The sequence below is a fragment of the Drosophila serrata genome, unplaced genomic scaffold (assembly GCF_035046125.1).
Source record: "Drosophila serrata isolate PLE 108 unplaced genomic scaffold, ASM3504612v1 contig_125, whole genome shotgun sequence".
In the NCBI taxonomy this organism is placed as follows: domain Eukaryota; kingdom Metazoa; phylum Arthropoda; class Insecta; order Diptera; family Drosophilidae; genus Drosophila; species Drosophila serrata.
The window spans coordinates 870,702-898,195 of NW_028257023.1; the positions used below are offsets into that span (position 1 = coordinate 870,702).

The window sequence follows — 27,494 nt, forward strand, 5'->3', positions numbered from 1 at the left end:
AATCAGCTTCATCAAACTGATCTACAGTCTCCGGATTTATGTAATAATTCATCGAGCTCAATGGCCGCAAAAGGGATTGGGCCTTGGCTCGGTAAAAGTCCACGTCACTTGGCGGCTCATTTTGATGCTGAACCGAATTTTCCGTACCAGACATCTTTATTTTCTCACGCGAAAAGAATTAATAAAGGGAAAATGTCTGACCACTTCGGTATATAGGAACCCGTTTATTTTTCACTGCGCAAATTAGAGGTTAATCAGCGTCACCGAGATGCAACGGAACCTCGACAATGTTGTTATTGTAATTGTCGGCCTCGAAACAGCGGAGTTTTGGGAGTGGGAGTGGGTGGTATCCGGGCGTGAAAACGACGGATTTGAATATTTCGGCCCACAGGTCCGAGCATGAAGCACGAGATGAGAGCAATTGTGAGATAATTTAGGAGATAGGAATACATGTTGTTTATTTAATTAACGTAAAGATGTTTGTTTTCCATGTTAATGTCAATTTGTGCAGATCCTTGAGTTTTTATGGTGAATGGGGCTTCCTGGTATCATCTTGTCACCGCAATCAGAGCCTCGGAGTCCCAGCCATCAAGGAAAATCCTACGGGTTACTGCTGAAGGCCCATGTCCTTACCTGGCGACTTTCAGCTCAGCTGAAAGTTAGTCCAGTTGACGAATGGCCGGATTAGGGACAATTGAAGACGCAAGCATCTGGCGCGGAGTCCACCGGCGGTTTATCGGCCATCTACCCTGGAATTTAGAAAAAAAGAATTATTTAATGATATTGCAGAAATAATTAATTTTCTTACCGACTTTTTATTTAATGTTATTATTTATTTATTTATATTATTGTCTTGTTCATTATTTATTTGTAGTTTGTTGATTTATTTATTTAGCATCGAGATATTTATTTAGTGTAAATAAAGTCGTTAGCTGTTAGGAATTAAGGAAATGGGATTATGGCAGGGGATAAGGGAAATAATTACCATCATCCCAGGATAAGGAGTTGTGGTCCATGGATGCGGAGGGTGCTGGTTCACGCCGCCGCGGGCCTCAATGGGGTTGCAGAGGACTCCCCCATCTCGGCGACAAGACCAGCCACCGGAGGAGCATATCCATCCAAAGTTGCTGGACTTCGATGCGATCGGGGCAGCAGCTGACGACCTGGTAGAGATGGATCCCGCTCAGCGTTCAGTATATTTCCAGGAGCCGCCCATGGATTACACAGCCAAGTTGGCGGTGAACCTCACCCTGGCTCAGGCGGCAGAAACGTACCGCAAGTCCCAAGAAGCTGGGAACAGTCAGATCTTGCAGGATGCGATGCGGGCCGGGATCAGAAATTAAATTAGATTAATAATACTGCTAGGTTCAGATATTTACTCCATTAAGAGCGCATGCGACGGTATTTAGAGGTAAGAAACCAGATTTTCAAACAACACCAGCTGAGTGGTATGCACAAGGTATCCCGAGCCGCCATGAAGGCCCGAGATCGGTTTAAGAAACGCCAGAAGAAGCGGAGAGAAGTCGTTGCGGCCATCAAGCGGGGTGACACCCACGATCCCAGAGCCTTTGCCCAAATTACGGTCTTAGGCCAGCAGCTGACTGGGCTATTAGACACCGGAGCGAGTGTCAGTCTGGTGGACGCCTTGGGTGTTCCGGTGCAAAGGTATTTCTCGGTGGTACGAACAGCTGGTGGCGAGGATCGGTCGGATCAAGGTACTTGTGGAATACAAAGGAAGGGTAGAGTACCTGTAGCAGGCGGCATACCTCGGCGTCGATTTTTGGCGAGCGTTCGATCTGGCTCCGGCGGTAGTGGCAGATTGCCCGGTTCAGGGCGTGAAGAAGGCCGAGGAAATTCACGACAGGGAAATGGAACACTACGCAGACCAGGAGGATAACGATTTCAAAAGATTTTCAAAGACCGACCCTATCCGATGTCTCCGGCGAAGCAGAAGGACGAGTTCGGCAAGATGCTAGCCCTGGGAGTCATGGAGGAGAGCAAGAGCCCTTGGAGCAACCGGACGATAGTAGTGTCGAAGTCTGGAAAGGACAGATTCTGCCTAGATGCCAGGAAACTGAACGACGTGGCCGTCAAGGACGCTTACCCCTTGCCTAGTAAAGATGGAATCCTGTCCAGAATCAATCAAACGCACTTCATCTCCAGTGTGGATTCGCGTTTTGGCAGATCAAACTGGACGAGAAAAGCAAGGAGTTGACGGTATTCACGGTTCCTGGTCGGCCCCTCTATCAATTCAGGGTGATGCCTTTCGGTCTCTGTAATACGGCACAGAGGTTGGTGAGACTCATGGACCAAGTAATCCCAGCCGAAATCCAATCTAATATGTTCGTCTACTTAGATGATCTGCTCGTACTGGCTCCGGACATAAAGACACACATCCGGTACCGACGACGAGTCGCTGAATGCCTAAAGGAAGCAGGATTAACCATCGGTCTGAGCAAATCAAAACTCTGCTTCAAGTCTTTGACTTACTTAGGCTTAGTCGCAGGCGGAGGTCGTCTGAGCATGGATCCCGGTCGAGTGGCGGCAATCAGGAGGATGCCGGAGCCGGGTTCGATGAAAGAGGTGCGCGCGTTCCTATGTACCACTGGCTGGGATCGACGTTTCGTCAGGAACTTCTCGACGCTGGCAGCGCCGCTAACCGAATCCCTTAAGAAGACTGGGAACAAGTTCTCTTTGAGTCCGGTAGCGCAGCTGGCTGTCGTAGCGTTGATGGTGGTGCTAACCACGGCACCAGTCCTGGTGCACGCCGATTTCAAGCGGCACTTCTACATCCAATGTGACGCATCGCACGTCGGAGTTGGAGCCGTTCTTTTCCAAAAGAACGAGGACAACTAAGTGCAGCCGATAGCCTTCTTCTCGGCAAAGATGAACAGGCACCAGGTGAATTACACTGTCACCGAGAAAGAGTGTCTTGCAGCTCTCCTGGCGATCCGAAAGTTCCAACCAAACGTTGAAGGCATGCCTGCATCACCGATCACGCCAGCCTTAAATGGTTAATGTCCATGAAGGATCTGTCGGGGCGCCTGGCCAGGTCGTCTCTGCAGCTTCAGGGATTCTGCTTCACCCTTGAGCACCAGAAAGGCAGCGAAAACGTGGGGGCAGACACGCTTTCGCGATGCGTAGAGGAGATCGCAGTGGACCCGACCAAGTTGCTGGGTTTTGAAACCACCGAGTTTGCTGGAGATGAGTAACAGGAGTTAGTCCGAGAAGGATAACTTACCGGATCTTAGGATAGAGGACGGGCTCATCTTCAAGCGACTTCCTCGGCAAAAAGCCTCGGACGTTGTGGATTTCCTTATCAACGAGGTGTTCTACAAATTCGGGGTTCCATCGATATACTCTCCACAGAGCAACACAGCGGAACGGGTGAATCGGAGCGTATCGAGGTGGCCATCCGGAAAGCAGTCCACGCGGCCGTTTTTCACGCTTTTTAGATACCACATATTCCTGCATGGTCCAGCTACCGACTGGCCAGGAAGCTGCAGTCGCTGTGCGACCACGAGTTGGCCGGCATACCGACTGCCGACAAGCTCCGAGTAGTGCAGGAGAAGGTGCGAAAGTGTCTGAAGTTCTTATACGACAGCAGTCGCCGACGTTAGGACCAGAGGGCCTGCGCTGAAGATACCCATCCAAATGCTCCCAATGATCTTGTCCAGCCGGCGGATTCAAGAAGCATCTCTCTAAATTCTTGGGTGGTATTGCATTTTGAGTTACGATGGGCTAGAAGACTAAAGATGTATCGATAGGGATAGGTTGGATAGGTAGGCCCAGGGGGAGGGATGAGGCAAATGAGCGAACCGGAATATTTGGGATGCGGATTAATGAATTTCTCTCGGCCGAGACACTGAAGGAGAAGCGAGAAAATTTTCAAATATAGAATTGTGGACGTGACCGCGGTTAAGTTATGTGGATGACGTTTTCCGATAGCCACCTTACCATCGCTTTGCCACCACCAGAGCCGCCGTCTTACCGCCGTCTTACCGTAGCCAGAGCCGCCGCAGATGCCCAGAGCGCCACCAGCTTCGACGTCCAAAGGCGCCAGTGGCTACATCCGGTGAGTTCGTTCCGGCTAAAGGGCGAACACAAGGGTATTGGCCATATTTTTGCCTCGGCAATACGCCGCCGCTTTCCAGGCCGCCTACCCCGTTGGTGCCACTGCGGAGAAGTAAAATCGAATTAGTTTTAGTGTTATTTATTTATTGTTAGTGTCAGTGTCGTTATCCTTGTCCTCCGCTTGGCCGTATCCTGGGTCCGGAACGGAGCTGAAGCCAGGCTGTTGTCCTTACCTTTTTTCTCAAACACCCGAACCCTTCTAATTTCTCTTGGAGCCCCATCAGGGATTAGGGACGAAAGAGGGTGCTTCTTCTCTGGGAATTTTGATTCCCCAAAAGAGGCAGCCTTGACGAGAGCGCATCTCTGCCTGAGACCACGCTCTCACCGGAAGTGAGGTGACACCTAATACACATCACTCACCTGCCATGTTAGATATAAGAGCTACAATTTTGTTAAACAGCAATTTATTAGAGAAATGTGCATGGAATAGAGTACTTCACCTGGGGGAGATGAGCCGGTCGCCAGACCGCCTGGAATAGGGTCCGGCCCGCCTGAGATGGGTGATGGGTGAAACACCAATGCCACCAATTCGTCCCAGCAGTGTCGTACGCCTATATTTGTGTGTTTATTAACCTTTTTTTGTAATTAGTGATGATAGTTTTGTTAGAGATGAGTGTTGTCTAAGACGTCCGACTAGTTCGATATTCTATTGTGCGGTCTGCGGGCATTGGTTCGAACCCAGCCCTGGGCCTCACGAGTTAGACCGACATTGCACAAGGAAAAGACAGTTCCGTAACAAACGGCTGGGTTGTGCTGAGCAAGTGGATTAGTTAAAGTGAAAAGATAACTTTTCAAATATAAAACAAAATAAAAATTCTTCACTTTTTTATCATCTATCGAAATGTTACATAAAACTAAGCCATCTGGTGGCGAAACGGGCTTCGTCGAGTTTCCAAGTATATTTATAAGGTAAACAGTCATAGAACATATGTCAAATAGTTTACTGGTCTCGAAAATAATATAGTAAATAATATAATTTATGCTCAACCCTTTAAGGCGGCCGTCAGCCGATAGGGTACACAGGGGGATCAACGGATGACCAAGTCATCTGCCGTAACTGTGTACACCATCGGTAGTGCGACTAGACTCTCGAAGTTAGGGCGGCTGGAAGCAGGTCCCCAGTCGAGGTTCGACTGACCAATTTTAGTCGGGCGGACTTAGGAAAGTATTTTATCAGCCTTCCCTCAAGTCAGGTGTGTGACGCGACCCGTGCACACTGACTTCCAGGTTCGCAGCTGAGGGGTTAATCCAGCTGTGTCTGTACGGAGCCTTCCCAAGGCCAGGCAACCCTGGGTGATAAGTGGCCTTGCCGCAGTTTTGGGGCGAAGCTTGGCGCTCACTAGTAGTGAGCGAAAGCGCACCTAATAGGCCGAAGGACCCACAGGGCAAGCCGAGAGCCACAAACTTTGTCAGCAAGGCAAAGAAATTTAGCGAGGTGGCCAGAGACAGTCTGGCTATGGCTCTGGTAGACTAGCTCAATGACGACGTTCGCCTGCTGACGGACAAGTGCGAGGAGATTGAGACCAAGTTGGCCGACATGGTAACCGACAGGTTGGTTAGCATGTAGACCGGTCCCATCCCCTCCTTCGACTCCTCAGGCGTCTGGGAGGGGGCACCGGGTCAACAGATGTGACGACGGGTTCTCCCTGAGTTTCCTGGCGGATTGTGTGGCTAAGATTAGCGACACATTTGCTGGCCTTAAGATTAGACTAGTCCACGCCAGGGAGATCCCAAGGAGACCCAAATCTCGCATCTGGTTTCCGAAGGGGCAAACCAAAAACGCCAGGGTGATTGTCAGTTTGAGGGCCCAGAACCCAGACGTCTATACAGAGGACTGGGCCATCCTTAGAGCTGAGCAAGAGATGAAGGTGAGGCAACATTTTCTCCTGCTAATGAACCAACGCTGCCTGCCGCATCTGGATGCCAATGACCACAAGGTCCGGTACGACATCAAAAAGGCCAAGATAAAGAAGAAAAAGGTCTTCTTGGCCGAGCTGGACGAGATAGTGGGGGAGGTCGATGACACCAACAAACTGTTGGACGACATGGTCATCGACGACAAAACTCCTGACGCTACCCCAACCAACATCGATGCCAAAAAACGTGCAGATTAATCTAAAGCGCAGCTCGCACGCTTCAGCTAATCTCACGAGAGAGGGAGAGGGATATCTACATCGGTATGAATCAGGTGCCTTGGACACGCTACTGTGAACAAACACGAGGCAACGGATGGGAGCGCAATTATAATTGCATCGGCATACATGCCGTTGACGAGCCGGCCCCGCCTGAGTCGGGTGTCAAGCTGCTGCAAAGGGCCGAAGAAATGAAGACGACCCTGATGCTCGGGTTTGATGCGAATGCGAGGCACACGCTCAGGGGGAGTTCAGAGACCAACGACAGAGTGGGGTCACTCTTTGATAGTATTATATGTAAAAACGTTACGGTATGTAACAAGGGTAATACGCTGAGCTTCATCTTTCCAATCACGGAAAATTTTCAAGGTTGGGAGGAAGTGTAAGGATCTCACCTTGCAAATCGAATACAATTAATACAGAGTTGAGAACTGGAGGGTATCGACACAACACTCTTTCTCAGACCATAAGTACATTTTCTTTGAACTAACGGCACCAGTTAACAAACAGGTCCCAAGAAAAAACCGCCGAATGACTAATTGGAACAAGTTCAGCGAAATTGTTCAATCTAAATTAAACGGCAGGATGATCAAGACGCAATCCACTGCAAAAGCACTCGACAAGGAGGTGGAGGACCTCACGAGCATCCTGAACAAGGCCTTGCAAGAGACATGTAAGCTATCATTCTCGAAGAAGCAGTACCCACTGTGGTGGACAAAGGAACTAAGCGAGCTCTGAAAGAGAGCGAGAAATTCCTTCAATAACAGCTATGTAACCCGGGAATGGGAGCCATACAAAGAAGCACAAGAAGCTTACAAAAAAGCAGTATATAAGGCCAAGAAAGAATCCTGGCAAAACTACTGCGAGTCACTAGAAGACATAAAGGACACGGCGAGAGTAAGCATGATTCTCGCCAAAGGGCACACCAGCCCTACCTAATTGAGGAGTCACTTGAGTTACTAGTTGACACCCACTTCCCAGGAAACCTAAGAGTGAGCTCGGAACCCGAGGAGGGAACGAACGCTCAAATGGATACGCCAACGAAAGACATCATTACCACTGAGCGAATTGGATGGGCAATAGATTCTTTTGATAGGTACAAAAGACCGGGCCCAGACGGAATAATACCGGCAATGCTGCAATCAGCCAAGGATAGCATTTGAAGATGGCTAAAAGCCCCTTACGAAGCTGGAATAAGACTGACTCTTTTACGGAGCAGAACGATCACAGCCGAACTGAGTGGCACTCACCTCACGCGGACTGTGAAGAGAGGCACACCTCAGGGCAGGGTCGAATAGCCCCTGCTGTGGCTCACAAATATGAATGCCATATTGACAGATCTCAATTCGGGTAGAGTTAAAGAAGTTGCATACACAGACGACGTAGTACCATACCCTGACGTTTTTAGCGAAATAATGACAGGTGCACTGGGTCGCTTAAATAAATGGGCAAAAATCTGCGGACTAGGTATCAATCCCACTAAGACGGAACTTATACTCTTCACAAGAAGAACGAAGATACCACCCTTCAACATGCCTAGTGTAAACTGCATGGAGTTAAAACTAGCGGGGCGAGCTAAGTATGTAGGAGTAAATCTGAAACTAATAGTAATTCTCATGGAAAGAAAACATTGCAGAAAGAGTAAGGAAGGCAAGCATTGATTTTTACTTCTGCAGGAAAATGTTTGGAAACAAATGGGGACTACACCCAAAGATAATTATATGGATCTACCCAGCAGTGGTACGGCCAATATTAAAATACGGGGCCCTCGTATGGTGGTCGGCACTAACGAGGACTTAAAACTGAACGAAGCTGATACGATTACAACGGGCAGCGAGTGCGGGGCCGTGGGTGCAATGCGCTAATGCCCCGCGGCTGCCCTCAACGTTATCCTGAACATAATGCAGATAGAAGTGTTCGTGAAGGACGTTGCAGCACAGAGCGCGGTGAGACTGAGCCTTGTGAGCAACGGTTTAAATACAAACGAAGAGACTGACTACATGATCACTGAGTTGAAGTTCGGGAACGCATTCTCGACCTCATATCCAACAAGGGAAGACTGGAGCAGGGACAAAATGGTAGTAGAGAACGAGGTGTCCCTCTACACCAATGGCTCCAAGATTAGCTGCGGCGTAGGGGCTGGGATCTATTCTGAGAATTGGGGAATTGAAAAGGCTTTCAATATCTCTAACTCAGCGACGGTCTTTCAGGCTGAGTTACTAGCCATAAGGGAAGCAGACTAACTCTCCTTAAGGCAGGACCTCAAGGTCCCCAGAGTGCGGATCTACTCGGATAGCCAAGCGGCGATCCATGACCACTTCAAGCAGATAGCTAACAAAGAATGGCTAAGTAAGAGTGAGCATAGAAGGTCAAAATAATGTTGGCCGAGATACGACAAAAAACGAACCAGTGAACAGCTAACCAACCGCAAACTGGATGTCAGCAGGATCCCAGCAGTCACCACGGGACATTGGGCGATCGAATCACACGCAATTAAGATGGGACTGCCACACAATACAATCTGTAGAAGCTGCAAGCAAACTACAGAGCAAGAGACACCGCAACATCTGCTCTGCTTCTACCCAGCGCTGAATCACATGAGACTTCGCCACTTTGGTGCCTACCAGATGGAGTCACTAGGAAGTATAGGATAGCTGCCTAGGTTTTCTTACTGACTCTGGTTGGTACTGATGGTGATCAGGACCATCTACAACAAGCAGAGGGAGTGAATCAAAAAATAGCTTAGCTCTAATTGGAGGCCCTAGTATGGGGCATCACCACTGTAACCTAAAAATATATATTTTTATACCCTTGCAGGGTATTATAATTTCAGTCAGAAGTTTGCAACGCAGTGAAGGAGGCACCTCCGACTATATAAAGTATATATATTCTTGATCAGGATCGACAGCCGAGTCGATCTTGCCATGCCCGTCTGTTCGTCTGTCCTTCTGTCCGTCTGTCCGTTTCTACGCAAACTAGTCTCTCAGTTTTAAAGCTATCTGAATGAACCTTTGTAGTTAGCCTTCTATATACTCTCACTCATATATATGTCGGAACGGGCCAGATCGGACGACTATATCATATAGCTGCCATAAAAATGATCGGAAAATTTTTACAAAAAAAATTATAACATTTTTAGTTTTCAACAGAATTTGATCAAATTTAAGACATAGCCATTTCATATTATTCTACAATTTTGGGTACAATTTTATGAAAATTGGACGACTATATCATATAGCTCCCATAGGAACGATAGAGAAATTAATTCAATTAAAAAGTATAACATTCTCAGTTTTCAACAGATTTTCATAAAATTTGAGATATAGCCGTTTCATATTATTCTACAATTTTGTGTACAATTTTATGAAAATCGGACTAATATTTTATATAGCTCCCATAGGAACGATCGAAGAATTTGAGAGGAATGAGAATGGCGGTGGCTGTTGTCGGAAGACTGACAATCGCGGTGGCGATAACATTTTTATTTTTCAAGAGAATTTAATCAAATTTAAGATATAGCCATTTCGTATTATTCTACAATTTTGTGTACAATTTTATGAAAATTGGACGACTAAATCATATAGCTCCCATAGGAACGATCGAGAAATTAATTCAATTAAAAAGTATAACATTTTCAGTTTTCAACAGATTTTCATCAAATTTTATAAGAAATAAAAGAAATTAATAAAATTAAAGATTATAACTTCTTCAGTTTTCACCAGATTTTCATCAAATATGAGATATAGCCAATTTATTTTAATTTTCAATTTTGTGTAGTTATAAAAAAAAACTGGACTACTATATAACATAGCTGCCATAGGAACGATTAAAAAATTAATACAATTTAAAATTATAACGTTATCAGTTTTCAGCAGATTTTCATTAAATTTAGGATATAGCCATTTTATATCAGTCTTAAATTTTGTGTCAAATTTTATGAAAATCGGACGACTATATCACATAGGTGCCATACAAACTATCGTTAGATGTGGAGCAAAAATGCAAATCTGTGAATGTAAAACTAAAAATATATTATGTATAGGTGAATGAAATGAAAGCAGGTATTACCTCATTGTTTTTTAACATTAATATATATATTTTATATTGTATGGAAGGAATCCAGGAAGTCATCGAAGTTCTATCTGCAAGGGTATATAAACTTCGGCGTGCCGAAGTTAGCTTCCTCTCTTGATTTTTTTTTAATTTTCAATTTGACAAGGGTGATTTAATTTGCAAATTTCTAAACCTATCCTTATATACGTATTGTCTCTTATTTTTCTTTTATAAGTACATTGTTTTTTCCTCAATTCCAATGACCTCAAATGATCATTAATAGATCTAATCTAAATTATGTGCCGTTTCGTTTTTTAGTATTACCTAATTCTACTAGCTTCTTATCATAATTTTATTTATACTGTGCCCTATGCAAGCAAACTACAGAGCAAAAGACACCGGAACATCTGCTCTGCTTTTGCCCAGCGCTGAATCACACAGACTTCACCACTTTGGTGCCTACCAGATGGAGTCACTGGGAAGTATAGGAAAGCTGAGAGTTTCAGCAATCCTTGGTTTCCTTACTGACTCTGGTTGGTACAGATGATGATCAGGACCACCAATAACATGCAGAGGGAGTGAAACAAAAAGGAGCTTAGCTTTTATTGGAGGCCCTAGTATCGGGCCTCACCACTGTAATCTTACATTTTTTTAAATTTTCAATTTAACAGATTTGATTAATTTTAATTTGCAAATTTCTTAACCTATCGTTATATACTTTTTGTATCTCCTACCTCAAATGGTCCTTAATAATTCTAATCTAATATATATGCCGTTTTCTTTTTTTAGTATTACCTTATCTCCTATTTGGATGTTTAATTCTACTAGCTTCTTATCATAATTTTCTTTATTCTTTGTCTTATGCTCTTCTAAAATGATCCTAGCTCTTTTATATGCTATTTCTAATTTATATTTGGTTTTCTTAGCATAATCATATATATTATATAGGGGGTCTATTGCATGGTCGCTATTAAAATATTTTCGCAAGCTGCTTTGCTTGCCAAACACCAGCTTATATGGACAATAATTATGTGCCATTGAGGGTGCTGTGTTGAAACAATAAACAAAGTAAGAAAACCAAATGTCCCAATCAGTTTTGTCCACTGATATATACGAACGAATATACTCATTGAATGTTCTATGGCTTCTTTCCACAGTACCTACCGTTCTATGGTGGTGCGCTGTAGTAGAGGTTATGTTTTTAATATTCAGGTGTTTACACAGGTCATTTATGATTGAATTCTTATACTCTGTTCCCATGTCCGTAGTGAACGTCTTCATTGGACCGATTTCTGACATTCTTGACATTTTCTTACATATTCCCTAATATCATGAGTCATATTCTTCAAATAATAGGCTCGCTTTATTTTTGATAACGTTTTAGTAATTCCTGTATGACCTCCTTGTTTGGGATCGTCATGATTTGTAAACAGTATTGCTTATATATCTTTTTTTATTTTCTTCTATGGTCCCGGCTTGAGTAGCGCTACTCTTAATAATTTTAATATCTTATTGCCCATAATTTTGAAACACTCGATTGAAATAGTTTCAAATATCTTTCCACTCAAAGCCACTTTAAGTTGACTAATGCCTAATACAATGGCATCTTTTTCAAGCCTTAGGAAGAACTGACCTAAATCAAGGGTTCCATTGGTGTAAAGGTCGTTAACATTAGTTCTTGCTATAACCTTCATTCCATGTTTAAATAAACATTTATCGGTCATTATTAGCAAGGTCAGTACTTTACTTTAGAAGCATCGACTATAGTTTGCATAGGCAAACTATTTTTTCCTCCTGCGCAAGAATTTTTCAGTTTACTTTGTTGCCTGGTAGTGACTTTCAGGACTTTCGTTTGTGATTCCTTGAGATCACCTATTGTGATTGTAGATAGGACGTCTGCCAGAAAATTGTCTTTTTCGAGTATCTTAAGGATACTCGACCGTAAAATTATATTCTTCTAATTCAAGTCTCATTCTTGTTAGTTTAGAACAAGGGTTCAACTTTGAAAACTGATAGGTTAGTGGCCTATGATCTGTTTTTACTGTGAAGTACATGCCATAAACATATGGTCTAAAGTGGGTTATTGCCCAATGAATAGCTGCTTTTTCTTGTTCTGTTGTGCTTTTGTTACTTTCACCCTTAGTGAATGCTCTTGACGCGTAAGCAACTGGAATTTGGAGTCCATCTCCACACGCTTGCTTACTAGCATCTCTTATTATACAAACTCATTATTTAAATCTGGGTATTGCAGCAAAGTAGGTTTAATTAGCGCAGATTTTAAATGATCAAACGTGCGCTGGCAATCATCTGTCCACTTAAATTTAACATCTTTTTTACATAACCTTGTTATGTGACGGGAATATTCGGCGAAGTTCTTAATGAATCTTCTATAATAATTGCAAAATGCAACGAAACGTCTGGCGCTGTCCGCATCATGTGGGACTGGACATTTTTTTATTACATAAATTTTTTGTCATCTGGCAAGATTCCCTTATCAGTGCAATTGCAAAGACTATTAGCAATGCAAAAAGTCGAACCCACAGCTCCAGGAAAACCAAAGACAGAATATAAAGTTGGAATCAGTTGCGTTAGGTGCAGGCTTATATTTACAAGCAAATATGATAGGATATGAGATTTCAGTTAAAAAAAAAAATATTTTAAAAAAGTAGCAAAAAAAACTATGAAAAACCACTTACCGAAATTGCCACATTATTCCGAGTGTAAAATAATAAATTTAGCAGACTTAATCAAAGGGAACGCGTCGGGTGGCGTATTTTAAGATTTTTTCCATCCCACACTACATGAGAATTAAAGTAGTTGTAGAAGAAATGCAGTCCCTGGTCGGGTTTAAATTTCCTTTCCCCTGGTTCCTGGTGAACAAGCACCAGCACCACCTCTAGCACCAGCACTAGTTCTAGAACCAGCACCAGCTCTAGCACCGGCACTAGCTCTAGCACCAGCACCAGCTCTAGCACCAGAACCAGCACCAGCTCTAGCACCAGCAACAGCTCTGATGAGAATTCTTATGGGGGGGTTCTACTGGGTGGACGCTTTTTAATCCATCGTATGGTTTCTTTGAGACCACTTTTTATAGTGCTTTGCCCAATGCGATTTACCCTCATCCTCTTTTGTGGGCCTGATCGAGCGGACGCTTTCTATTCTGGTATGCCGGGGCCTGTGATGGTTTTAGCATCTTGACAGTGACGGATCTGTCGTGTTTTCTGGAGGACTATCACTGTGTGGAGCGAAGTGTACCTGTGCCTTGTGCTGTTTAGTGAAGTGTGGATTTGTGCCAGCAATTACTTGGGGGTAAATTTGATGGCGCGCTAGTTGGCGTACATTCGCCTTCGGAGTTTGCTTTTTATCCCTGTCCTCCTGGCTCCAACGCTTCGTAAGTGTACCTCTCATGGTTTGATTCCACTTCCTGAGCAAATGCCAGCGCAGTTGGCATGTCCATCGGGAAGAAATAAATACACGGAATGCATCACCCACGAGTTTGTCACATAAAAATTTTGCTGCCAATGCTTCGTACGACATAGTAGCCTTATTAGTGAGCAAGGCAAGTTTTTTCTCGACCTCGTCATAGTATTGTAGGAGTGTGAGTTTTCTCTGTCTCCTGCTCGTTGACTTGAATTTGACGCTTCTCACTGAATGTGAAATCGTCATTTGCTGTCGCAGAGTGATCGTGATGCGTAACCCAGGGGTTAGAGCATCCGACTTAAAAACAGGCGAGCGCGAGTTCAAATCACGCTCGAGGAAAATTTTTTCTTACTTTATTTTTTTATTTGTTAATTAAATGCATTTTATTTTCAAAAATTTGTTTCTGTTAAAGATTGATCAAATTAAAGTGTACAAAATTCATGTAAATCAATAAATGTGGTTAAATAAGCTTACAACATTATATAATTTTACCATTACATTTTATGCCTGTAAAATTAATTTTTTAAGCCAAAAGATATTAAAATGAATTACTTTTTATAAACTTATATTAATAATAATAATAATAGTGAAAGGTATGTCTTTAAAAAAAAATAGACAAACTCTCGATTATAAAGTATTAAGTTCATATTAGTAGGATTATATTCCCTAGATATATTTTCCGATTTTCATTTAGAGAAATTGATATGTCCCTTCTAAAGGACCTGCGTGGCATTTGGGCTGGCACCGGCTAGCTCTCTCTTCGGGCCATGGATCCCCTAACGCTGCCCGGCACACACAACAATAAATTTTATCGATACTCGACATTTACACAACACTATACACAGCGCGGTTTATTTCAAACACGCGGAATCAGACAACACAATCTATAGTTCCTCACACACCATAATTGACCTGACTTCTCCTGATGAACTGGAGGCCACATGCTCATCCCTTCCCTACCATGCAGCTGCTCGCATGAATCAAACTTTTTTATTGCAACTGCCCCTGAACTGAGTCACACACACACCTACACACTCATTATCACGGTCTACTCCCCTTTCCCACACATTAAAATCGCTACTCCATATTCATACTTGGACTCGTCATCTTATATTTATTTTACAAGCATTATCCTCTACTTAAATGATGTGCAGGTTACATCACCTTCTTCTTCTTTTGCAGATTTTTGGTCTCGATTTCTTCACAAATTTTCTTTAATTTACTAAATTCCCTCTAACACATTTTAGATCCTTCCTATCCGTAGGAGCTCTCGCAGGAGAAACGCAAAATACAATCTATAACCAAAAAATGCCCAAAAAAAAACAGCTTCACTGCAGCACCGACTGAAGTATTTTGGACATATATGGAATAAATAAATAAAATAAAAAAAATAAAATGATAACCAAGGGATTAATGGGTAATAAATATGCAATAAATATTAAAATTTAAATAAATAAATAAAATACTAAAACCGATAAAAATTTTAACCAATTTATAAACTAATAAATAGTTAAAAATAAACTAAAATTTTACACCAACAAACAAACAAAAAAACACATTTAAATTTAACCTAAAAAAAAAAAAAAATTTGTTGAAGCCTTCCTCGACGATTCTCTTTATTTTATTTCTTTTGAATGGCGGCTCTCATGTACATGTATTTAATGGCGGTGTTGACGCACATATGCCTGCAGAAGCTCCTCGCCGAGAGTCGGGGCTATGTTTAAGTTTCCAGGTCTTATATAAGTGGCCACCAAACCGAACCAACAAAAAAAAGTGGGCCTGTCCAATTTTGTGACAGAATTATCTCTGCGATGACTGGGTCTGGCCGAGCCTGGAAATGAGAGCCATGATATTAGGGCTTCACCTCCGGACCACGACCACTCACCTTTTGAGTCTTCTCGAGCTGGCTTCCCGTCCTCGCTGATCCTCCGCTCACGTCCAAGTGATTCCTCAGCCTTTCAACAAATATAATTTACCACTCAACGTTCTTTCCTGTTGAGTGCACGCGCACAGAGTTCTTTCCTTTTCTTTTCCAAAATTCAATTCTTATTTCAAACTTTGTGAACCATCCGCTCGTCTAGCTTTGAACCAATTAACCGCTCTATCCCCTTGTGGTTCGGTTCCTTTTCACCTTTTCAGTTTCGAACCATTCCAGGTCAAGAACCTTTGCCCCCATAAGGTGGTGCATGCTACCGATCTGCTTTTGGGGCAGGGTGGCATCCCTGAATTGATTGTATAACACCCCTATGTGGATCTATCAATTAAATTCTATCGATATTTATTGGGTGGAACAGCTGTGCCTAAAGTAACACCACACTGACAAGCAAAATTGACCAAAACTGAATTGGCAGTGAAAAACTGGCCTTAACAAACTGTGATGCCGAAGGATGTCCACGCAGGGCCTAATCAAATGCACAAACAGCGCCCAACGAGGGAGTCCACCCACTGATGCCTGGATTTGATCCCTTCCATCCGCCCGTTAATTAGACGGAAGATTATACTGGTGTCCACTACTCTGCGTGAGCTGGTGACCTATCCAAAGTCGCTCTCCACACGATTCCTGAGAAACGCCTCTTTTCCGGGCTGGAAGGTTACTTTTCGCGTCTGCCGATCAAAGTTCTTTGCGTTGATTTCATGTGCCTCATACAGGTTCCGTCTTATGGTGTCCCTCAGCAATGCGAACCTATCTCCTAGTTCCAAGCCCTCGATCTCGTTGTCCTCCAATGCCCGAAGCTTTCGTGCTAATTGGTAATCCGCCCCATTGGTGTACATGTTCTGCCCAAACAAGACAAAATACGGTGTTACCCTTGTAGCTTGATGAACCGAGCTTCTTAATGCTGCCTCTATTCCCGGAAGATACAAATCCCACTCTCGGTGGTCACCCTCCAGGTATGCTCGTATTTCGTTCAGCACAGACTGGTTGACCCTTTCCGCCGCATTTGATTGTGGGGAGTAGACTGCCGTCCTGAATCGGTACTGCTCGTTCATACTTTGAAACCGCTTCGCCACGAGCTGTTTCCCACTATAAAAATGTATGCGTGGCCTTTTCTTTTGAAACGGACGATACGTGATGGTTTCCCCTCCCAGTCCTGGCCTCCGACCTCCATACGATGGCTTAGTCTCCTTGCACACCTTGCAGTCCCTGATGAAGTTTCGCACCTGAGCCACCATGCCCGGCCAATGGAACCATTGCCTTAAGCGATGCATGTTTTTGCCATTCCTCCATGGGCCTTCGATGGTGGTGTGTGCGCTTGTTCAATCAACGTCTGGCTCAACGACGTTGGAACCCACAACATCCAGCTACTTTCTTCGACTTCTGGTTTTCAGCTCGTCCTGACCCAATTGAATACAAAGCCATCCACCGCCTTTAGATCTGGCCCCTTTTCTTTTTCTGCTTCAACAAAGTCTAGCAATTTGCGATACTTCTCCGATTCAAACTCTACGGTCTGGAATCCCAGCATCCAGTCGTCTTCTGCTTCCTGAACCTCTTCCACAATTCTCGATAGGGTATCAGCCACTACATTTTCCGATCCTTTCCGGTGTTGGATGTCAAAGTCGTACGCTTGCAGTTTTAGGGACCATCTTGCCAGCCTTCCACTCAAATCCTTCAAAGACATTACCCAATTCAGGCTGGCATGATCCGTAAACACGGTGAATGGCATCAGCTCTATGTATGACTGGAAGAGCTTGATTGCCACGACGGCCGCAAAGCATTCCTTCTCCGTAACACTTTAGTTTCGTTGGCACTGGTTGAGCTTCTGCGACATAAATGCTATTGGTCGTTCGCCGCCATCTTCTTCCTCCTGGAGAAATACCGCTCCCACTCCGGAATCTGCGTAAAATATCCGGGTGTGTCAGTACTGGTGCCGTCATCACCGCCCTTTTCAGGGATTCTTGCTCAGCCTCTACCGTCATGTTGTATTTCTTCCCTTTTTTAAGTGAATCCGTCAGCGGCGCAGCGAGGTCAGCGAAACCCTTTATAAATCTCCTGTACCATTCCGCTGTCTCAAGAAAGCTTCTCACCTCCCGCATACTCTTTGGAATGCCCAGGTTCTGAATTGCCTCCACCTTCTTTGGATCCATCTTCGAGACGCCACCGCCTATGATGAAGCCCAAAAATCTGAGTTCTTTGAAGCAGAAATGCCACTTCTTCAACCCAATGGTCAAGCCAGCTTCCCTCAAGAGTTCTGCCACTTCTCTGGCATCGTCACGAAATGGTACAAGGGACGTCCCGGCACCGTAAACGCCGTATACCTCCGGCTCTTCTCTTCCAGTTCAATCTGCCAGACAGCATGCTTCAGATTCACGCTCAATATGTACCTGGTCGTATTAGTACGGCTTAGTATCCCTTCGATGCTTTGTTGTGGATAGGCATCCTTTATTGTGATCTTATTGAGCTTTCTGGCATCTAAACATAGACGATTTTTTTCCGGGCTTCCTTACGAGTGTTATGGTATTACTCCAGACGCTGTCACTTTCCTCTATCCCGCCAAAACGGAGCATCTCGTCGACTTCCTCGTAGATCAGGGACTGTACTGCTAGTGATACGGGCCTTTACTGGGACTGCTCCTTCTACCAGCTCGACAGCGTGCTTCATTTGGCTGTCCTTCCAAGACCGTTCGCTTCAAACGTCAAGAAGGGCTTGCGAATACTTTGCAATCTTTCTTACTGCTCCATGGTCAGATCATGCGGCTCGGGTTCCACTTTCTTCTCTCCTTCTTGGATTATCTCCTCCTGAATTGACCCTAGATTAAAGATCCCCGGCGCTATCGTGAAACTCTTCCAAAAATCCACTCCCACTGCCAGCTGATTTTCCCCGAATATCCGTGCGCGTGCTTCCTTGTATCGGCGTACCTTCTCGCTTAGGGTCAGATTTAGTCGGCCTGGTCCCTGCACGCTCGGTTGAGTCCCCTCACGGTATTCGCCTCCCAACTGGCTCGGGGCCTCCTCTCGGGCTCCTTCGTGGAACGCGGTTCGCCCGTCGCAGCTACGTTCCTCAGGACGTTTCCCGTCCTGCAATTCGGACATTTGGGTGTCTCTGTGTTCGGCATCTATAGCAAAACAGTTTTCACTGAGCTGTTTCGCAATCCTGCTGGCAGTTCCAGCAAATTATAAGCTTTCTCGGCGCTGCTCCTGCTATTGCATCCACCACCTCTTCGAAGTCCGTCAGAGATTCTTGGTCTACCGTCGAGCCGCGAAGTTCTACTACTCTGCCGATCCTTTGTTCCTGTCTGGGCCTGCAGGTCGCGGGCAATCGCATGCGCTGTCTCTCGTGCTCCGGATCCAGAGTCCTCTCCGCTTCCTAACACTCAGCGTGTAGGTGCTCTAAGGTATAGAAGCGGATTGGATACAATGGGTGTACCTGACTAGCTCAGACAAGTTTCTTTTTGCCGTTTTGATGATCCAATCCGGGTCCACTCCGCCTACCCGGGAGGCAACAAGCTTCCTGAGTGCCGTGAAGTACTCCTCCAGCGTCTTTCCGGGTCTCTGCTTCCTCTCCGCTATGTCCTGGACTCTGTCGTAATCGCGCCTTTTATCGCAGAAACGCCGCTCGAGTGCCTGCTTGGGCTCTTCTCAGGATCGAAGCTGCTTGGTGCGGATTAGGAGCCAATACAACTCTGATGTCTCTTCTCAGCAAGCGATGGAAATCTCTTAATAACTCCGACCACGGCATTCCATAATTGTGCTGCAGGTGCTCCACTCTAAATAAGAAATCTTCCGCATTTATTCCCCTAGCGTTTCCTGTAAATTGGAACCCCCATTTATCGAAAGGCACACCATGACGATTGCGGATTGTGATTCGTCCGTCTGGAATGTTTTGAGCGCTGTTCCGGCTCTGGACATATCCACCTGCTCCTACTTGGTCAACACTGCGTGATCTTGCTCGGTTTCCTGGTTCTGCAAGGTTATATGCACCCTGTGTATTCCCTACTCCTTGGGTCCTTCCATCGCCGGGTCTTCCTTGAAGCCGTTGGCTCGATTGAAATGTAGAATTTTGGCCAACATTTTAGCCAAAAGCCTGCCAGGAATTGCTCTGCACCTCGCCCTGTCCTAGGATTTGTTCGGGCTTCGTTTCCAGTTGCTGGCCTTCCTTCAGATTCCTCTCGGTGTTCGCAGACCTGTTCGATGATGTTGAAGAAGCTGCGTTTGGTTGATCCATCCTCTGCATCATTTCGGCAAAACCTGCTCGCATGCACTGGTCGATGCGAATGTCCATCAGGTGCGTCATGTCGACTCGGATCTGTTCCTGTGAAACCTGAATCAGCTCCTGCATTTCTCGCTTATGCATATGCATACCGGCGTTCGCCCGGCTATATTGTTCCTGAATCGGGTCTAGTTGTATATTCGAATACCCATGTGGAGTGACTTCTGGGTCTAGGTTCAGGATCCGTGGAACTCTCCTCCCATGTTGTTCGCTTATTCTGCCGCCGACCGACCCTGATATCTTTTCTTGGACGTTGATGCACTAAGGTCAGTACATTCAAGTGGCCCGTATGACACCAGGCACGTGCCTGTTTGGGTTAGTTAGTAGGCGCGATGGAAAATATAGGACAGAATACGAGGAAATTAACTACCGGCGTGCTGCCAGATTGTTAGCTTGCATGCTTACTAAGTGTGTTAGTATTAAAGATTTTAATTTGGGAAGGGTATCTACGTTAGAGATTAGTGTGTACAAATCAGGAAGGTAGGTAGGTAGGTAGTAGGAAGGTAATCTTTGGTTTGCATCCCAATTTAAACCGCGTAGAGCGAAAAGTAAAAAGTTATTTTGAACCAAATGAATGCGTTTACTATGGACGCCGTACTGAGGGCTCCAAACACAGCATCCATATTCTAGGATAGGACGAACTAAGGAAGTATATAAGGATATAGTAACATAGGGGCCATTGAATTCCTTCGACCACCGTTTAATAAATCCAAGCACAGCCCTGGCTCTATTCACCATAGACGAAATATGATCAATAAGGTGAAGTTTTGGGTCCAAGCGGACGCCCAAATCGTCAACAGAATTAATTCTTTCCAAAGAGCAGCAGTTCAGCGTGTAAGTAGCAAGCTTAGGAACGACACGAGAGAATGTCATTTGCTTGCATTTCGAGCCGTTTAAGTTTAATAAGTTTACACGGCACCAAGTTTGAAAATTATTAAGATCTGTTTGTAAATCCGACTGGCAGGCAACGTCATTGTATTGCACGAAAAGCTTGACGTCATTCGCGTACATAAGCACTCTGGTGTTAGTCAAGACTTTGGGCAGGTCATTTATAAATAAATAAATAAACAATAAAGGTCCCAAATGGCTTCCTTGCGGGACGCCAGATATAACCCTTAGAACATTGGATAAATTATTCTTAAAGAGGACCTTTTGCGTTCTGCCATTCAAATAACTTGAGATCCAATTAAGAAGATCACTAGGAAAACCCATTGAATCGAGTTTTCTAACGAGGATAGAATGGTTAACAGAGTCAAATGCTTTACTGAAATCAGTCTAGATAACATCTGTCTGACAATTATTATGGAAGCCCTTTATAATATAGGAAAAGAGCTCCAAAAGATTTGTTGTTGTTGATCTTCGCTTAATAAAACCATGTTGACATGGAGAAATACCCGATCTACAAAGGTGCTGTAAGTGAAGGGTGATTATGTTTTCAAATAATTTAGGGATTGCCGACAACTTAGAGATTCCTCTATAATTGCTGGCATCCAATTTGCTACCTTTTTTGTGGAGAGGAATAATAAACGATTCCTTCCAAATAATGGGAAAGTGGGAGGTTTCCAAGGACAGGGTAAACATATTCAGAAGGGGATAGCACAGGGCGTCAGCACAATACCTGAGCACACAGCCAGGAATTCCGTCGGGACCTGGCGAATAAACTGGCTTGACACGATGAAGATCTAAAAGGAGAGAGCTTTCGTTTAGGCTGGGACAGAAAATTAAGTTTGTTTTGGGTATGTCGTAGGAATAATTCTGGTGTAGATACGAAGAGCTTGAATAGATTGTTTGAAAAAACTGCGAAACCAGATCGGCTATTGCCCGATCATTATTTGAAGTAGTATTTTCAAATGAAAGCGAGGAAGGATTTGTTTTAGGATTACGTTTAGTGAGAACTGGGCCCTACAATAGTTTTTATTACACTGCGCGTTCAGCACGGTAAAGTTTACCGAACTGATAAATAAGATGAAAGGGCAGATTGAGAACCGGTGAATTTAAATTTAGCATACGGCCCAGATTTTTTATTTTTAAGTCGGCTCAACTCTTTAGTGAACCACGGTGGCTTATTCGAGCTTGGTGGATTATATAACGGAACATATTCAGTAAAAAATGAATTTATGGCACTGTAAAAAATATCCACGGCAACTGTCATGTCAGTGCACATGTATAGATCGGACCAATTGAACCCGTTTATAAAATTATTCAGCCGTTCAAAGTCCGTCTTGCGAAAGCATAGGACTTCATTGGCTGGACGGTCAAAAATATTCTGTACGTCACATCTACAACCAAGATTCACATCGAAAGTTGGATGATAAGGATCTACGGATCAAGGCGCCACCCTTGCTAAACTGACTCTCGCAGGATCAGAGACGAAACAAAGATCGAGCAAGCGCTGTAAGGAATTTCGCACATGGTTGACTTGAGACAGCGAAATGTCAAACAAGCCAGCGATAAAGTCATGTTGTGTAGGTGTATGGAGAGTATTGTTGGAATTATTTTAGCACCAAATAGCACCAGGGATATTAAAATCTCCTATAACTACCAACTGGTCTCTATCCAAAAGTCTACTGGAAACCATCTGAATAGCGGAAAGGTGATTCTAATAAATAGGAAGTTCCGACAGTGGAGGTATGTAGGAACAGGTAATAAAAATGGAGCTACCTTTGATAGATAGCTTCACACAGAGGAATTCAACATCGTTGCATTCCTCGAAGGTTAATAATTCTGACGTGAGTGAGGAGTCCACCGCTATAAGAACTCCACCCCGCGTCTGATAGGGCGATTTAGCCTATATACCGTGAACACAGCTGGAAAAACTTCGGAGCTCAGAATCTCCGGCTTTAATCAGGTTTCTGTGAGCACAATAACCTGAGATGCAAACGAAAGGCTATCAGAATACAAGTTAGGAAGCTTACCACGTAAGCCTCTTGCATTCTGATAGGAAATACCTAAGGAGTAGGTTAGTTTTTTGGGTCGGGATTGGAAGACGTAGAAGGCGCAGTGGTATGATCAGGCCTGGGAAGGGTTATTCCTACAGGCCGCTTTTTCTTTTTCTTCGCCTCGAACTCCTTAACAACTATGTACTCTGGCCAGAAGTTGGGAGAGCAAATAGTATTAAAGAGCTCGTTAGGGACATTTATTTTGAAAGATGAAATGTCCCTTGCGTAAGAAAATTTGAATTTTTCCACCTTTATCTTAATTTTATCGGCTCTGGTTTTGCCTTGTATAAAGGCGAGAACATCTTCCGATGTTTGGTCAGGGGAGAGCCGCGAGACAAAAATATCCCTCGTTGGTGGAACAGCTATAAGGGCTTTTGGCAAGGCAGATTGGTTATCTGCCGTGCCATTGTCGGCCGGTATTCCGGGCCTAACACCCTGGGTAGATAATGGTGTGTGCACGGGACTTTGAGGGGTCAATATTTGCGACCCCCCAGGGGATAAAACAAAAAATCACCGGCGGTACGGGCACTCCCGCTGCACATTCGGATACCGAATCTTTTCTAGTGCTCGATCTCAGCACTCTTTGAATTAATGCTGAGGTCGAGGGCTGTGCCGAGGGAGGCTGCTGCTGAGAGCCCGTTGCAGGTAGTTGGGGTCCGTCTACATGCTGCCCACCAGTATCAGTTTTTTTGCGCCTAGGAGACTCATTTAATAGCGTAAGGCTACTAAATTGGGTGTCCAGCGCCAAGAACATATCAAGAGTTTTACGAAAACTCGTTAAAATGCCCTTAAAACCGCTTTTGGTTTGCCGCATGAAAGACATCATCTCCCTTTCTACATCGCGACAGGCCTCACAACAGAAACGCAGGCCGATGTTTTTTTTTACATCGTCCACCGTCCGAGCTGCAACTCCAATACACTTGGCGTGCATGACGTTGTCGCACAGCCAGCAGCCGATTGTAAGGTCACCTGCAGCAATTGCCTTTTTGCAGGTTTTGACGAAACAGACAATATTTCCGGACATTATTAGGACTTACCACTGTACTTGTACTTGGAAAAAATAACAACAGAGATATGCACAGCGAGAGCGAGAGAGCGGGAGAGCGAATGAGATCAGATGAAATAAGAAGTGCAGTAGCACAGCTAAAGCGAGAGAGTGAGAGAGCGTGGGAGATAGGTAGATAAAACGTTTAGCTGTTGCGACGGCGCAAACAAAAGCTAGACGAAGAAGGCACAAAAGGAATGCAAAATATGCTAAAGCTAGCACTAGCAGCACAACTAAATTGAAAAATAAAACCACTTATATACACAAATTAGAATAGCTGCCTGCACACGCAAAGTGAACGGGAAGTTATAAACACAAATTAGAAAATTTAAGTTCACCCCGGTGGTTAGATTCAAATTTTAATACAAAACGAGAGCGCAAGAAAAAAACACGTCCGTTCACTTGGAAAGATGAAAGATGATTTCCCTTCAGCACCCTTTTCTCCATTCCCTTCCTCCGCATTACTGTGATCAGCCATTTTTACGGGAATATGCCTAGTCACTGGTGGTAAATTAATTAATTGATCCAAATAAGCAATAAATAATCAAAATAAGTGCGGCCACAAAAACAAAAAAAAAAAACACAACTAATAAAAACTCGACGGATTTCCCAAACAAATTGCTACGAAACTACACGAATTAAGAGAAAGAAGTTTCCCGGGTCGTGAATGGTGTATGTGCTGCCCTTATTGATCCTCATGCCATCTATATGTGTGTGAGTAAAGAACTATTACCAAAATAAACAAACACTTTCGCCCGGCTCGTCAACTAGCGTAAATCATCAATTGGATTGATGACTTGTAGTTAAGGACGCCAGAAAACATAATTAATTTTTAATTTTTAATTTTTTAATTGAATTAATTTGTTTGCTTTCAGACGTACTCATCCTGCGTCTTAAAATATGCCACTCCCTACTCTACGCTTGGCAGCCGGGGTAATCTTCTTGATCTGATCGCTTCCAAAGGCTCAAGAACCGTCACCTTGGATCGTCAGATGTCGCAAGACTTTCCGATTATCGGAAAAAACAGTTAGTAACTTTAATTAAGTTCCTATCTCTATTTGCCTTTTTTTCTATTAATTTAAAATAAATTAAGCCCTGTCTACTATATTTTATTAAGCAAGCTTCAATGTTTCGCTACTAATTATCTTTACCTAATTTTCCTTCTGCGCTTATTAAACATATTTTTTTCTAACCTCCTTTTAATGTCGTAGTTGATTTGCCCTCTTTTCCGCTGATCGCATAATGCCAAGGCTATATCACAGGTTAAAATCACATATGGTAAAATTGTTCCCTATATCACAGTTCGCAAATCAGCTTCTTATCAGCCGCTGATGTCGTTCCAGACCAAATCCCAAAAGTGAAACATCTCGGTGGCCACTTCTATATTTGTAATTAGTGGGTCCTTCTTTCTGGCGAGAGACCTCTTGAGCGATTGCCCGCTCTTATCCAGCCCCATTAACTAAAAATACTCTTGCTTTATATCCTCAGCAGGATATAGTGCTGTCGTTTTGCAAATTGGGCGCCATATTGTTATTTCCCTTCTAAAGGACATGCGTGGCATTTGGGCTGGCACCGGATAGCTCTCTCTCTTTTCGGGCCATGGATCCCCTAATTCTGCCCGCCACACACAACAACAAATTTCATCGATACTCGACATACATACATACACCGCGCGGTTTGTATCAAACACGCGGAAACAGAGACAACATTATCTTTATTTATTTTACAAGCATTATCCTCTACTTAATTGATGTGCAGGTTACTTCACCTTTAAATTGCTTCTTCTTTTGCAGATTTTTAGTCTCGATTTCTTCACAAATTTTCTTTAATTTACTCAATTCCCTCTAACACATTTCAGAACCTTCCTATCCGTAAGAGCTCTCAAGGGGGGTCGCAGGGAATATATAGACGACAACGCAAAATACAATATATAACCAAAAAGTTTGCACCAAAAAAAAACAGCTTCACTGCAGCACCGACTGAAGTATTTTGGACATATATGGAATAAATAAATAAAATAAAATGATAACCAAGGGATTAATGGCTTCAGAAGCAGGCCGAGACTCGGGGTTATGTTTAAGTTTCCAGGTCTTATATAAGTGTGAGCCATGATATTAGGGCTTCACCTCCGGACCACGACCACTCACCTTTTGAGTCTTCTCGAGCTGTCTTCCCGTCCTCGCTGATCCTCCTTCCTCAGCTTTTCAACAAATTTAATTCACCACTCAACGTTCTTTCCTGTTGAGTGCACGCGCACAGAGTTCTTTCCTTTTCTTTTTCAAAATTCAATTCTTATTTCAAACTTTGTGAACCGCCCGCTCGTGTAGCTTTGAACCAATTAACCGCTCTATCCCCTTGTGGTTCGGTTCCTTTTCACCTTTTCAGTGTCGAACCATTCCAGGTCAAGAACCTTTGCCCCCATAAGGTGCTGCATGCTACCGATCTGCTTTTGGGGCAGGGTGGCATCCCTGAGCTGATCGTATAACACCCCTATGTGGATCTATCAATTAAATTCTATCGATAGTTATTGGGTGGAACAGCTGTGCCTAAAGTGGCCAAAACAAAATTCTACGTAGTTTGATAAAGAAAAACGTAAAATAATTGCTGGGATTTTCTTTTTTTTTAAAGGCGCATTTCGTGTTAAAAAAAAAATATTCCAAAAGTTAAATATCTCAGCACAGAGCAGGGTTCGATTCAGGTACTGAATAGCGCGCTTGCCACATTGCTGAACTGGGGACCATGCATAAGACCATCCCTGCTCGACATAGTTTTGACATAGTTTGAAAAATTTACTGAACAATTTCCGAAAGAGCATTGTCTTATCATAACCCGCTTAATTTAAGTTAATTCGTAATTAATTATTTCCAAGGTTTATTTCAAATGTATAAGCGATTCAAATCAAGGCTGACTTCATTGCTGAAAATATCGGAGATATTTTTTTCATTCAGCGTCTATATGGTTAAAAAGCTGTTTTCAAGATTTCAATGGTCAAAGTGTATAAAATTAAAAGAAAATGAAGTTCTGTCAATTTTTGGTAAAGACCAAGAGGGAAGTGGTAAACTTTTTAAACTCATTCCTGACCTTATTAATGATAATAATATTTTTTAATTGCAAATGCTCTGACCAACAATTGCGTGTAAGTAATCAATTAATATGTGTCCAATATAGCATTTCTTCTTTCCAGATGAAATTGGTTCAATTGTTCTACAAAATAAATCGTGTTACCGTTAATAATTATAATTTTCAATTTAATTTCAAGGTTCAAAAAGGAAAAGCCACACTGGCTGTCTCCAACGAGGGAAGACTTCTGACCCTACGCCGATTATGGTGATATATGTAGAAAAGCAGCACATTTTGTTCTAAAATCACGTAAACCTAACCTCCTATCAGAGTTTCGTATTAACTACCGTTCACCTTAGTGTATTCCCTAATTATGCACAACAATAAAAAAGCCCAATTATGGCAGTTAATTCTAATAGCTATTCTAAAAGCTTTAAATATATGCCCGTACACACTCTGACTTAAAATCCATTAGGTATTTGGTGACTCTAAATATACCGATTCGA

At 43.6% G+C, this 27,494-nt stretch overlaps 2 protein-coding genes across 5 annotated transcripts; both read right to left on the reverse strand.

Moving 5' to 3' along the window:
* Positions 1-432: 432 nt before the first annotated feature.
* LOC147644657 (uncharacterized) lies at positions 433-27,494 on the reverse strand. Of its 4 annotated transcripts, XM_086826050.1 has the most exons (11): positions 27,440-27,494; positions 4,575-4,685; positions 4,495-4,515; positions 4,003-4,176; positions 3,242-3,708; positions 2,491-3,173; positions 2,105-2,424; positions 1,749-2,039; positions 986-1,688; positions 809-932; positions 433-749 (listed from the first exon to the last, which is right to left on the reverse strand). In XM_086826050.1, exons 1-6 carry the CDS (start codon positions 27,458-27,460, stop codon positions 3,068-3,070), a joined length of 900 nt encoding a protein of 299 aa, XP_086682176.1. In that variant the 5' UTR covers positions 27,461-27,494; the 3' UTR covers positions 433-749; positions 809-932; positions 986-1,688; positions 1,749-2,039; positions 2,105-2,424; positions 2,491-3,067. The 4 variants fall into 4 exon arrangements, 1 of the variants encoding a protein (XP_086682176.1); XR_015270184.1 differs by lacking the exons at positions 809-932; positions 27,440-27,494 and having other exon boundaries at positions 2,491-3,865; positions 3,958-4,176; positions 4,575-6,303; XR_015270185.1 differs by lacking the exons at positions 809-932; positions 27,440-27,494 and having other exon boundaries at positions 2,491-4,176; positions 4,308-4,515; positions 4,575-6,303.
* On the reverse strand, positions 14,081-19,783 carry LOC147644658 (uncharacterized). The gene is made up of 2 exons (XM_086826051.1): positions 15,625-19,783; positions 14,081-15,570 (listed from the first exon to the last, which is right to left on the reverse strand). The coding sequence occupies exon 1, from the start codon at positions 16,944-16,946 to the stop codon at positions 16,272-16,274; it is 675 nt and encodes a 224-aa protein (XP_086682177.1). The 5' UTR covers positions 16,947-19,783; the 3' UTR covers positions 14,081-15,570; positions 15,625-16,271.

Coding starts and splice junctions, on each gene's coding strand:
- LOC147644658 (XM_086826051.1), bottom strand. CDS start 16,946: ATGCATCGCTTAAGGCAATGGTTCCATTGGCCGGGCATGGTGGCTCAG.
- LOC147644657 (XM_086826050.1), bottom strand. CDS start 27,460: ATGGATTTTAAGTCAGAGTGT. Junction 4,686..27,439: donor TGGATTTTAAGTCAGAGTGT/GTACGGGCATAT, acceptor ACACAAATATAG/GCGTACGACACTGCTGGGAC. Junction 3,709..4,002: donor CTGCGGCGGCTCTGGCTACG/GTAAGACGGCGG, acceptor ATACCACCCAAG/AATTTAGAGAGATGCTTCTT.